The sequence below is a fragment of the Plectrocnemia conspersa genome, unplaced genomic scaffold (genome assembly GCF_051122295.1).
Source record: "Plectrocnemia conspersa isolate PC_06_02 unplaced genomic scaffold, ASM5112229v1 ptg000001l, whole genome shotgun sequence".
NCBI lineage: Eukaryota > Metazoa > Arthropoda > Insecta > Trichoptera > Polycentropodidae > Plectrocnemia > Plectrocnemia conspersa.
In genome coordinates, this window is record NW_028277165.1 from 24,249,550 (window position 1) to 24,262,261 (window position 12,712).

General features: G+C 30.5%; 2 protein-coding genes across 2 annotated transcripts in view; both read right to left on the minus strand.

Moving 5' to 3' along the window:
* Window positions 1-12,712, minus strand: part of ChAT (Choline acetyltransferase) — a 54,035-nt gene that overhangs the window by 15,043 nt on the left and 26,280 nt on the right. The window lies entirely within an intron of this gene.
* VAChT (Vesicular acetylcholine transporter) overlaps window positions 5,481-12,712 on the minus strand; it is a 31,973-nt gene continuing 24,741 nt past the window's right edge. Inside the window, exon 3 of the mRNA XM_088188989.1 lies at window positions 5,481-12,049. Coding sequence (XP_088045115.1) covers window positions 9,913-11,799 — 1,887 coding nt within the window. The 5' untranslated portion in view covers window positions 11,800-12,049 and the 3' untranslated portion in view covers window positions 5,481-9,912. The remainder of the gene's footprint in view (window positions 12,050-12,712) is intronic.

Here is a 12,712-nt window from a genome sequence, read left to right on the forward strand (position 1 = left end):
AAGTATCTTTTTTTGCGTAATTTTTTTGGACGAAAGTGTGACTTTGCATTAAAATATATGCCAGAGCAGTTTGTAACAGTTTATTTTATAAACATATATAAATTACCACATACTAGAAATGTAGATGCCGTATGCCTTGGAAGATGTATCACGAATGTGAATTTTGCAAGTCGAAGAGTCTTCACTTGCGTGTCGAGCTGTATTATTATCGGTGGAGCAACTGAGGCTTATCGAGATGTGTTTTGGACAATTCTCTGATTTATCTTGTGTCTATGCAGTCTTCTGACTCGTCTCTGCTCCGTATCATCTCCCTTCTGCGTCCAAGTGTCACATTCTTTATTATGCTAGTTCGTGACAGCTCTGTCGGATCACAGATACGGATGTTTGCGAGCCAATTGCATCGCTTATTGCACATGCCTCTATTATTAACCCAATTATTTGGTCACGAGATATATTTTTCATTGTTATGGTAAACAGTGTGTGGCCCCACTTTTACCCTTTTTGTAAATACAACTACATAATGGTAATATTTATGTTAATAGAAAAAATCCTTAGAGAATTTCATTAAAAATATGTTTATTTTAGGAAGATTTTATAATATTTATTAATTTTTAATAAATCAAAATTAATTTTTTTTTAAGGATAAAACAATTTTGCTTGCGGTTCTGAGATTCAATGTTAGGCATTGGATCTCAGAACCGCAAGCGTAGTTCAATAAATGCTTCTACAAATCCTTCAGGCTTTTAATATTATTTGTGTAAAATTAAAAACGGTACTATTTGCTTTAACACAGTCAGTTCGAGAGCTATCCATTTCACCATTATTCATAATTAAGAAAGAGATAGCAAGTTTGAGTTTACGCCCTACTATTTGCTCTAAAGCACACGATAAACTTATCATTACTGTAAGTAAGGATTTACAAATAACTTTATTAATGTCATTATTAAACAGAAATGTTCTTTGGTTGTCGATTTTAATAAGATTTTCAACATGTACTTGAAAAGTTTTTGCAAAAGCTGACAACCCTAGACACATATACAGACACACGTAGCCTTCGGCGCTATGTGAAAATTGGCGTGCGTGCGTGAGGGGTTACCTGAACGAGCACTAACCGGTCTCCATGGCAACGGCCGGGAAACGAGCACTATCTCTGGGGATGCAGCGAGCGGTCCAGCTCGGATGCGATTTTACAACATACTATTTTATAATTCGTGACGTTGCGTCATATCAAAATCGTTATATGGGTATTGTTTTTAGGATAGCTGAATAATAATTTATTTTTATAAATTTGGTTAAGCAAAAATATTGTAGATCCACTAATAATTTTGCTTAATTAAAGTGCGCATATTTGTTTATTTAGACTGTAAATAAATTGGGAAAAATTGCAAGAAAGCCTTGATATTTAAAAAATATCTCAACCTTCAATCTTTGACAAAAAAATACAAACATATTTTAATGGCTTAATACAAATTAGCACCTGAATGTTGTATACATTTTTTTTAATAAAAATACTGCGATGTAAACTTAAACAAAGTCTGATGAAAATTTAAGCAAAACAATAAGTTTATAGCTTTATTTACATTAAAACGAAGCTTAAAATATATTAAGAGTTTCTTTGTTGTTTTTTTTCTTTCCTGTAAAATTAAAATTTTATAAAATCAAAGATTTTACTAATTCTACAACATTATTTATTATATAAAATTTTACTGTGTGTATCGCATAATTTTTTATCTGTTCATTTATCAAATAGCAAAGTAAAAAATATTAGTATTTATTAAAGTGATACGAAATATGCTACAATAAAATATAATAAAATATGTATTTTGTGGTCATTTTAGTTTTAAATTTTAAGAAAATTAATAAACGACCATTCATAAATAAATATCCAGTGCAATTACACAAGTATGCTTAACTAAAGCTTCTTGCAATCATTGATCATTGCTTATATTATTTTTTTGATATACTATATATTATTTTGTAAAAACATATGTGGCACCCAGATTCTTCTTAAATTTTCGTGTTGTGTAAAATCCTTACTAGCAGCTAGAATATATTCTTAACAAGCTATACATGTCGTTGCGACGCGATAAATTAATACAGCAGCAATAACCTAAGATTTTGGAAAAATTAGGAATAGATTAAATTTATATATATGCAAGTAGGTATCTTAAAAATTTAGCTTGGAACTCTTTTTTTATTCATTTAGAACCAAAGTTTTTTATCCATTAAGAATAATAGTTTTTTTAATTAAGAAGAGAGCTCCATTATTTTTTATGACAATTTATAATAAATGTTATAATATTAATAAAATATTGATTGATTTAAAGTAATATTATAATACACAATTAATAATCTGACACTGCTTCATATTAATTCTTCAGTTTTCCGTCTAATATTATTACAACTCCTAGTAGTGGTTTTTATAATGCGTTACCCTATTGTACTTTTTTTTTTAAAAAGACAAACTTTGCCACTCTATAGTGAACAGGCAGTAATATAAAATGAAAATATATTGGTAAATATCTGGGCTTACACCTGGACTTCAAATTTAAATTTAATATACACATTTTAGATCTATGCTTTTAAGGGCTTGCAGTAATTACGACCCATGTCACACAAAATGAAGTCCTAATACACAAGCAATTAATCTGACTTTTCTTACTGCATGCCTGTCCGGTGTGAAGTAACACCAAGTCATCCAAGATAAAGCTATAAAAATAATATATTCTTAAAAACCAAAAAAAAAATTGCGTTATCACACTAACCCACTAATATCATGTATGAGAGACTACGATAAAAACAACCTTAAAATTTAAACACAAATTGCTTTAAAGACTGAAAACCACATATCAATGGTTTCAGATACTTAAATTAGCAATTAACACTGTTTTTTTTTATTTTATTTTAAATTTTTTTTACCAATAAATTGTAAAGGTTTTTTAGTTCTTTTCTCTTTATTAATAACCAATAATATTTTATTTTACACTCTTATTTTTTATTGTGTTATAACTAATAACACAATTGTAAAAATAAAAATGGTTTTAAATCAGGGTTTGATATAAATATAATATTATGTTTATAAAATTAATTATATTATTTAAATAAACGTTTTATATAAAGATAATATTTACATACAATTGGGTAATATGTAAAATTCTAAATGGAATAATGTATAAAAATAGTAGCAAATTAAACGAAAACAAATCTGAGAATACGCTCTGAAGAATGAAAGTGAAAATAAATTAAGCAATTTTGAAGTCACATCCATTGCTCTCACCTTTTCGCCTTCCGAATTTAAAGTACACTTAAAACTGCCAAAATACATTACTCTCTCAAACAACGCTTTTCTGTTTATTCGCAGTACACCTACAACAATATAACGTATAGTATACAAGGAAACATATTATTTCTTGGTAACACCTTTCTTTCTTGGTAAAACTTGAAAATTCCACCAGCAGTTTGCGAGCTTGCGAGGGGTCATCGATTTTTACCTAGACAGACTCCCTCGGGACAGCCACGAATAACCTACTTAAACTCTCCGGGATGGGGGCTTACGTGTTTGAAAACTCGTATGCATCGTGACTGTATAAAATTCAAGATAAATTTATTTTTATCTAAAATAAAAATTTTTAAATTCAACTAACGTTTGACAGAATATGTGTGCGAAAAAACGACCCCCGTTTGATTTTTTAAAGGGGGTTCGAACCGTGTCCAAACAAGCATAACATTTTAACAAGCCCGGTGCCACTCGAATCATCCCTTGAAGAAAATAGGGTTGAAAGGGACGTTGTTTGAATGTGAGTATATATGTAAAATACTTTCACCAGTATATAGACATTCGACTTTAAGTTGTGCTTTTTAATAACTTTGAAACGAAATTACTAAATGATAATATTTATACGCAAGGAATATTTAAGAAAGTTTCTATTGTACAAATAAAATTTAATGAGAATGTTCTAATATTATGGTTGCAGTTATATATATGATTCTATTGATATAATCAATGAGACAATTATACTCAATCAACTTAGTATTTCGCATATATTTTTCTAAATATTTTATTTCTTAGCCCTTTCCGCTCGTAAGGTGCGTGAGACGCACCAGTACTTGGGTCTATATTACTCGTAAGGTGCGTCAGACGCACCATTTCAATTAATGAAATATAACGTCGATTTTTGGGTATTTCCTGTGCATGTTTTGAATGGCGTTTTTGCAATGTTGTAGACAAGAGTTTCAAGAGTCATACCTTATTAAAAAATTAACTAAAATACACAAACCAAAATATTCGTCTCTCTCGGGGAGTGACATTTTATTTTGTTCTGTTTTCTTTATCTTGTCAAGTTGATGTAATTATTTTATTTTATGAAAAAAATAAGAGAGCGTTCCATTTTTTTTTAAACATTAGCATAAATTGCAAATGGATCTGTTGATGATCTTGTTTTCAGGCGTGTCTCATTCATCGCCCCTCCATCCTCGATATTTTATACTAGAGACCATCACGCTAGCTTACCCGACTGCCACAATCACTCGCGACAGCCCAGGTAGGAGGTCGGACCTAGTTTTAGTCTGCGCCCTGTAGTGAAGCGAAGCCCTAAGTAAAGCATACATTTTCCAATGGGACAAAACTCGAGTCTTATGCAACTACTAAGCAATTCATTAACGGTATCCAATAATAGCGCCTAAGCAATTGCACTTAACACATTCTAGAGGATAATTATATATAGATAATAATGCAAACATGTAGAATACATACGTCGAAGAGTCTGATATTATATGTATTAAACAGAAACTATGGATATAATTGCATATAAACCAGAACACTGCCATACTTAATCACTTCAGTCATGACTCATCCAGAATTTAACCACAGAAGTACCACTTGGCTTTTGATTTGAAAATTTCAGTTGAACTCGCACTAAGTCGACCCGAGAAAGCAGCAGCTGCTTCACATTAATCATCCGATCTTGTTTAAAAGAGCAGTAACGTCAAATCTCCAAGAGTTCAACTTGATTTTAAACATAACTATAATGACGCAAAATAGTATACATGTATTTTTTTATGGTAGCAATACATTTTAGGTTATAAAAGCTGTAATCATATTATTAAAAATTAAATTTATGAAGTATATGAAACCTTTTTTTAACATCTATTATAAATTCACGTATCTCTGTGTACGTATTAGTTCTCTTCTATATATATTTTTTTAAGTTCAATTAAAGTTCAAAACATTTTTTCGTACCCATATTTTCAAACACCAAAATAAGTCGTAAAAGTAAAACGCAACGTAGAATGTCGCCTAGATAAAATATTATATTCATATATAATAGTTTATGAATCTAAAGAACGCGTTGACTCTGACGCAATATATTTTTTTATGGCCCTAATTTGTCTATCCTTTTATATATGGTATTGATTTTTTAAATAAAATATTCAACGTGTTGATTAACAATGTTTTATTAATATTCATACATAGTCTGAAATACACATTCGTTCAAATACACGAATTGAAACTAAATAAGTAACGACTACAAAAAAATTCGTAATAAAAATACATATAACGATAATATAAAATAAATTATCATAATTCAATATGGAACAAACTATAATTAATTAATAATATTATATAATAATGAAATAAATAATAGACAATCATAATTTGCTGCTCTTGTATTTTAATTAATTTAACTCGAAACATTCACAGTACAGTTTTCACTACGTTTAAATTTAACTTACTCACACCTAGTTAACAATTCAACATATTATTTTTTGTATTGAATACAAGTTTTTTTTTGTTTTCTATATAACGTTCGATTATTTTTTTATTATTATTTATTACACATTTACCATAATTAATTATGCTATTTTGTTTGTTGTAATAATTACGCTTTAAGAACAGAAGTTAAGCATTTTTAAACAACCACATATTTGTAAAAAACATTATATAGGCTTTCAACTAGAGCGTTATGCAAAAAGAAGTACTATTTAGTAATAATATATATTTTACAAAATATACATTTTGTGTTTACGATCGAAACATAATTCAATTTATATACACGTAAAAATTATAACAATTTTGTGCTCATTTTCGTATAAATTTTGAAACATAATATGAACATCTCTAAACTGCACTATTTTAACAATTATATTTTGCGCAAACTTTTCTAAAAAACTCTTTATAATATATAGAAGTAGCACCATTATAAACAAGTATGAAGAATTTATAATATTGATGTGCAAAAAATTATAATAGTATGAGTTTACAATAATCTTACGATAAAAAATATTAATTATTTGTTACAGATAATTTTATGAAACTCTATATGTTAATATTTACATTTTTATATAATGTTTCATTCATCAGTAACTTTACATGCTCAAGCTTTTTAATTATTACACAATAATATATATTTGAAATATATACACGTATCACTCTAAAATGATAAAAAAAAAAACACTTTTTGATTAGCTGCGGTACCTCGTGATAGTGAGGGACCGACAACTATTATTATATGCACAATCTCTAAAATATAGTGCTAAGGGCACATATATTTTTCATATTATAGAATATATTTTTTAAATATGTTAAATAATAATAAGTTTTAATATAATACATTTTAATATTCATAGATTTTATATGGCACTAATAATTCCGGGATATTTCTCTTATGAATTACAATTAAATGATACTATACAATATCAATTAATACATATGAAATTGACGGCCAAATTGAATAATTACCAATTAAATTAATTGACGAGCAATTTAATGTGCCTGAAAATAGTTTTTAGTATAATATATTTATTCAACTCAAATCGGAAGGATAATTTTCACATGATATGTATGCGATATATAAATATACATAGAAGATAAAAAATATTCTTTAATACATTCATATTAAGAACACCATACACGCGCGTAAAAATACGCGTTGCAAATTCCCGATTATAAACTAATGATATGTTTGCGATATAGTCGGTATTGCTTATATTATTTAATTCTATGATATATATATGTTATGGTTAAATATATGTTATGTATAATAATTGATTATATTAATTAAATTAGAATCCGGGAGGATCAGATCCGATACCTTCCCATTATATTCATATACTTAATCATTAAATAATTGAATGGTGGGAGATAATAAATAGCAAGAAATGAGACAATTTCCAAAATACAATGTTTTTATTCGCGACGTGCAATTAATATGAATAATTAAACGCCAGAAGGTTTTTTAGCAAAATATCGATAATTTGTTATTTGAAAACTGCCCCCTTCCTATAAACCTTCTTTATTGCTTTTTTTAATATATATATTTATATAATAAATATCTTTTACTACGAATAATATGTATTTTTTTAATTAGATATTAATATTGAAAATGATATAAAATTGACTCAATGATTTACTTCAATGACACGCCTCAATTGTCAATTTAGTTTTATATGCATTAAAATTTTTAATGTAAATCATACCAGAAATTAGTATTTAGTTCAAAAGATATATTTTAAATCGTTATATTTAATTTAATATCAAATATTTTCAATACAATTTGATTATTCATCAATCTTTACAATATTTTTCATTCTGAGCAAATTTTCTGGTTTGATCCATAATTTACAATTTTCAAAATCATTAAATATATAAATATAAATTTCATATATATCATATATATATATTTTACAATCATAAATACGGATTATATTTACAAGTGTTTCATTTTAAACTTTTGATAAATTTTAAAAATAAACGCGAAACACTCTCCGTATAGATTTTATAATATCTCTTTCTAAATAATATATATATATTCGATATATTAGTTAAATACTTTACATATCATGTTTGATTATGTTACATATGAATTGACGATCGGGTACGTGACTCCAAAAAATTTACAGCAAAATGGAGTAATATAATGTTTTTTACAAAACAATACAATAACACAAAATAATAATATTTCTATAAGTATATCGTTATAATATAATATATGTGTTTGGTATAAATTTTGATTATTTTATATATATATTATAGGTAAATACAGTCATTATTATTTAATATATTTCCATGCAGATTTTTGATAAATATATAAATATGAAACATTCAAAGTTCTATTCTAAACATAAAAAAAATATCTTTGGTTCAATTTATACAACTGGAAAGCTTATCATACATTTATAATAAATATATTTATTTAATTGGTATGTATTTATGCGTATGGAGTAAGCTAAAAAGTATTTGGTCATAATCAATTTGGTAATGATGTACAAATTTAGAATTTATATAATAATTACCAGAATATGTATTTTTCTGCTTATCCACATTTGCATAAACACATACACATATACATGTGTAAATGATATGACAACGATATTAATTGCTCGATAATAATTGTTAATCGTTATAATATATGCAGGCACATATATACAGTGCAATTTAAAGATATCTTAAGAGAAAAATACACTAAATGTTACTAGCTAGGGGCGAATCAAAAGATTCTTGATATGTTTGTTACCTTGGTTGCAACTTCTTATCACATGTGATCAGTGTTAGTTGAGTCTTATAGATATATACATAAATATAATATAATACGAATATCATCTATACTCAATACTTACAACTGTTAAAATAACAAGATTTTAGATAAATATATATATAATTGATAATATATTTTCAAAAGCATCGAAAACACGATCGTTTCATTAATCTATCACAACATCAACTATGTAGTTTACAGAGATTCTTTTAACAATGCTTCATATAAATGTACTATAATCAATTAGATGAAAGTATTCGCTGCAGAAGGATCTAATTGAACAAATTTGACACCCCACAGTAATCTTTTTCGGTAGAACTTTGACCCAGCCGAGCGTAACAATTAACAATAATTATTTTATGTCGGTTTTCCATAATGGATTGTTTCGTTGCTCGAGTTACATCCCCTCGTTCTATGCGTTAAGGGTCGTGTTTCCCATTAGGGAAACTCTGTATCCCCTGTAAACGGAAACACACGACTGAAACAATATCACCACACGGCGGCAATAATAAACCACATACTTCCTATGTAGAATATGCATGGGATGAATAATACTGTTTATGATGAAATATTACTCAGATTTTTTTACTACAGCGAATGCTTTCATACGACAACCAATCGCTCACAATATATTTAAAGCACAAATAAGTAATCCACAATAGCTTGGTCGTAGCTTTAAACAATTTGCTTATATCTTAGATTTTTCGAGATCATATGTCAGTCAAAAAAGGAGGGACACTTTCATTTTAATTTCTAAAATTAAATACTATTTTTTGAGGTATTTCTAATCGTTTAGGTTTATCAACACACTAGTGCTTTTAATGATAATCAAAAGTTGAACTGAACAGAAAAATCTTATGCGTATTTAACCCTTTAAACGCCAGTGACTTTTTACTGAGTCACCTGTTATTTCTATTCACGGGTTAGTATCTCTTTCTAAATAATAATATAAAATACTTGGTTTACTGATAAATAAAGCAAGTACAATAATCTTTAATAATTAAAAATATATAAATTGTAAATAATTTGTTAACTTGTTTTAAAAAAATAATTTGTAAAATTTGTAATTTTGTGGCGTTTAAGTGGTTAAAGAAAATCATCTAGATTTAATACCTAATTGTTTATACTAAAATCTGATGGTATTATAATTTTTAGGAATGCAAATCTCTCTATACGTATTATTTAAGTTAAAATAACGCACCCTCATTGAAAAAGCTTACCAGATTAATTTTATATCGTATTTGTGGAAAAAAGTGGATTAATTTTCTGTACTTTGTTAAGTTGGTTCAATGCATAAATAGTATAACGTATGACGATTGATTGGAATTGATTATATATCTATTTAACAATTTACTTAAAACAAAAACGAACAACGAAGCTAAAATCCTTGTCTGAATGGATTTCTATCAGATTTCGTTTGGGGTGGCGCATTTCTGAAAGGATTACTATCTCCTTGTCCCCCAGGTTGTTGCGGTAGCTGCCTCTGTCCTTGCGGAGAAGGTCCTTGTTGCCTTTTAGGAGGACCTTGTTGACCAGCGGAATCATTTTGAAAACCACTGTCTTTAGTATAGACAACGTTGAATTGCTGTTGTGTCGTTTGAGGCATTTTTTGATAACTTTGATACTGCTGCAAGTGCGGATTACTTTCATTGCAAGCAGCTTCCAAATAACTATCGTGCGGCTTATGACCGTTCGGTTCCGTGGAATCGACACTACTCTCTTGGATGCCTCCTTCAAAATTGGTGTATTCCAAATGATTCTTATAATCACCTAATACAGGTTTTTGGTCCTGCATGTTGTACGTTTGGTATTCTTTATCGGGAGGATCTGCCATCAAAATATTGGCTTCGTTTTCGAACGGCTTGAAATCGTAGATGTGCCTCAAGTACATCAAAACTGGTGCATATAGCAAATTGCTGAAAGCAATTCCGAAATTCAATGCCGTAAAACCGATCGCTTCTACCACGTTACCGGCAATAATTGGTCCTATCGCGTATGCGAAGGAATATGATATATCAGCTATGGCGTATATGCTACCGTACACGGATACGTATCTTACGTCTACTAAGTAACCCAACGTAGGTAGTAGCGCAGTATCGATTAGAGCTATCCCGAAGCAGATTCCGCAAATGGGAATCATTAGACCTTGGTACGAGCTTGCGAATGGAATGATAAAACAACAAAGGCCTTCTAGCGCTAGACCTCCAGCTGCCATCAGCCATTGATGCTGCGGATACTTTTTCGCCATCTTTACCGTGATTATTACGCCAATAACGTGCGGGAAGAACGCTGGTAGCCATATCATGCCAATCTTCCAATTCTCCGTCGTCATATTATCTTCCATCCAAAGAGAAATAGTCGGTTCTAAGAAAGCGAGAGCCACGTTCGACATCATCAACGCTCCAGCACAAACGGCTATATAAGGATCCATCATAAGCCTCCAGATTGGAATTGTCGGAGTGTGCTCCCTTCTAGCGTCTTTCAATTGTTCTTTAAACGGCTTCATAACTAACAACAGCATAAATCCATCTATCAAGGACACAAACGCTAATATCAAAAACGGAACTTCTTTTCCAGCGAATTGATAAAGCGCTCCGCCGAACGGAGGAGCTACTAAACAACCAAAACTGATGAACGCCAATGCGATACCCAAAGCTTTCGATCGTTCGTTTTCCTCTGTAAACCTATCGGCTATCATAGCCATGCCGGATGTATCGGCAAACGCCGAACCTACACCTTGTAAACTTCTAGCGAAGAACAGCATACTATAACTTCTTCCGCAAGCAAACACCGCCGTCGAAAGGAACATAATGATCAAACCAATCATCATAGGTACATCGTACCCGATCCTGTCTATCAAAGCCCCAGAAAACGGATTTATAAGCAACTGAACTATGGCTTTAGATGCGAACAGTATACCCGTAGCTGAATCTTGTCCGTCGTGACTGTGAGCTGTTCTAGTGGTGGGTATCACAGTCCTGTTGCCTATAGTCACCGGAGGTAAATATTCTATGATATCGCTCATGTCGCCCCACGCCCCTATATATCTTAAATAATCTGGTATAATGGGAACTATGACCATGTATAACATGTTATCTAGCAGAAGGGCGACAGAGACAATAACCAGAATCAACCTCCTTTGTGATTTTGGTTCTTGGAGCTTCTCCCATACCACATCCCTCACTTCTTTCACTTCCAAGTTGATCAGCGGTATGGTGGTGGCGTCGAACCGCTCCCAGCACGCCTTCAGAGGATTGGTGGCCATCTTGTTTGATTGCGTCGGTACAGTTCAATTAAAATATAGCGATCGATCCGAATTAGTTAGGCACTGCGGAGCAATCGTTACGAACATACCATCGCATGTCTATTTCGCAGGTGGCGATCTTCTTGTTGCGTTTCGCACGAGAGACGGCTTTGACTGGATCATATTTGCGATATTCATGTGTGAAAAGCGATCGCAAACGGAGGGTACGAGTGCGGCACCAACCCTTCGGACGCCAACAGGACTGGGAAACCTGACAACAGACAGAAACAAACATCGTTAGAAACCATTCGTCATCAAACATCACAATATTAAGAAAATGACGTCTAAACGAACGTGCGTCAGATTTTTTAAGCCAGGTTAAAGGAGAGGGATCATGTAAACAAAAAATATGATTGGATAGGATATTCTGCGCGCACTCGTCCCGCCGTTGACAATCTGTTAACACACACTAATTTTTAAATATAATACACGTATATATTTGCATATATAAAATAAGTTCAATGTGTTGTTAAATATTACAATAAATTTTATTTGATATTATTATTTTAATATACTAATTTATTATCACGCTATTTTTATTTGAATTTTATTTTTCATGCTAGATTTAATATATTTAAATGCATATAAATCTGAAAATAAAATATAAATAATACATACATTTGTATATATAAAACAATTTGCATTGCTATTTAAACCAGGCGCGTACGGTGAGATACATTTCCTTTCGCTCGCACGTGTGTTAAGTGACGAGAATGAGTGAGAGATAAAAGCGTGCGTTACATGCGTTCCGCGGGCCCACTTCTTTCCATCACTCTCGTCACTAAAAACGCGAGCGAGCGAAAGGGAATGTATCTCACCGTAGGATTTATACGAAAACTTTTTTATATTTCATAATTTTTAAGGCTATTTAATA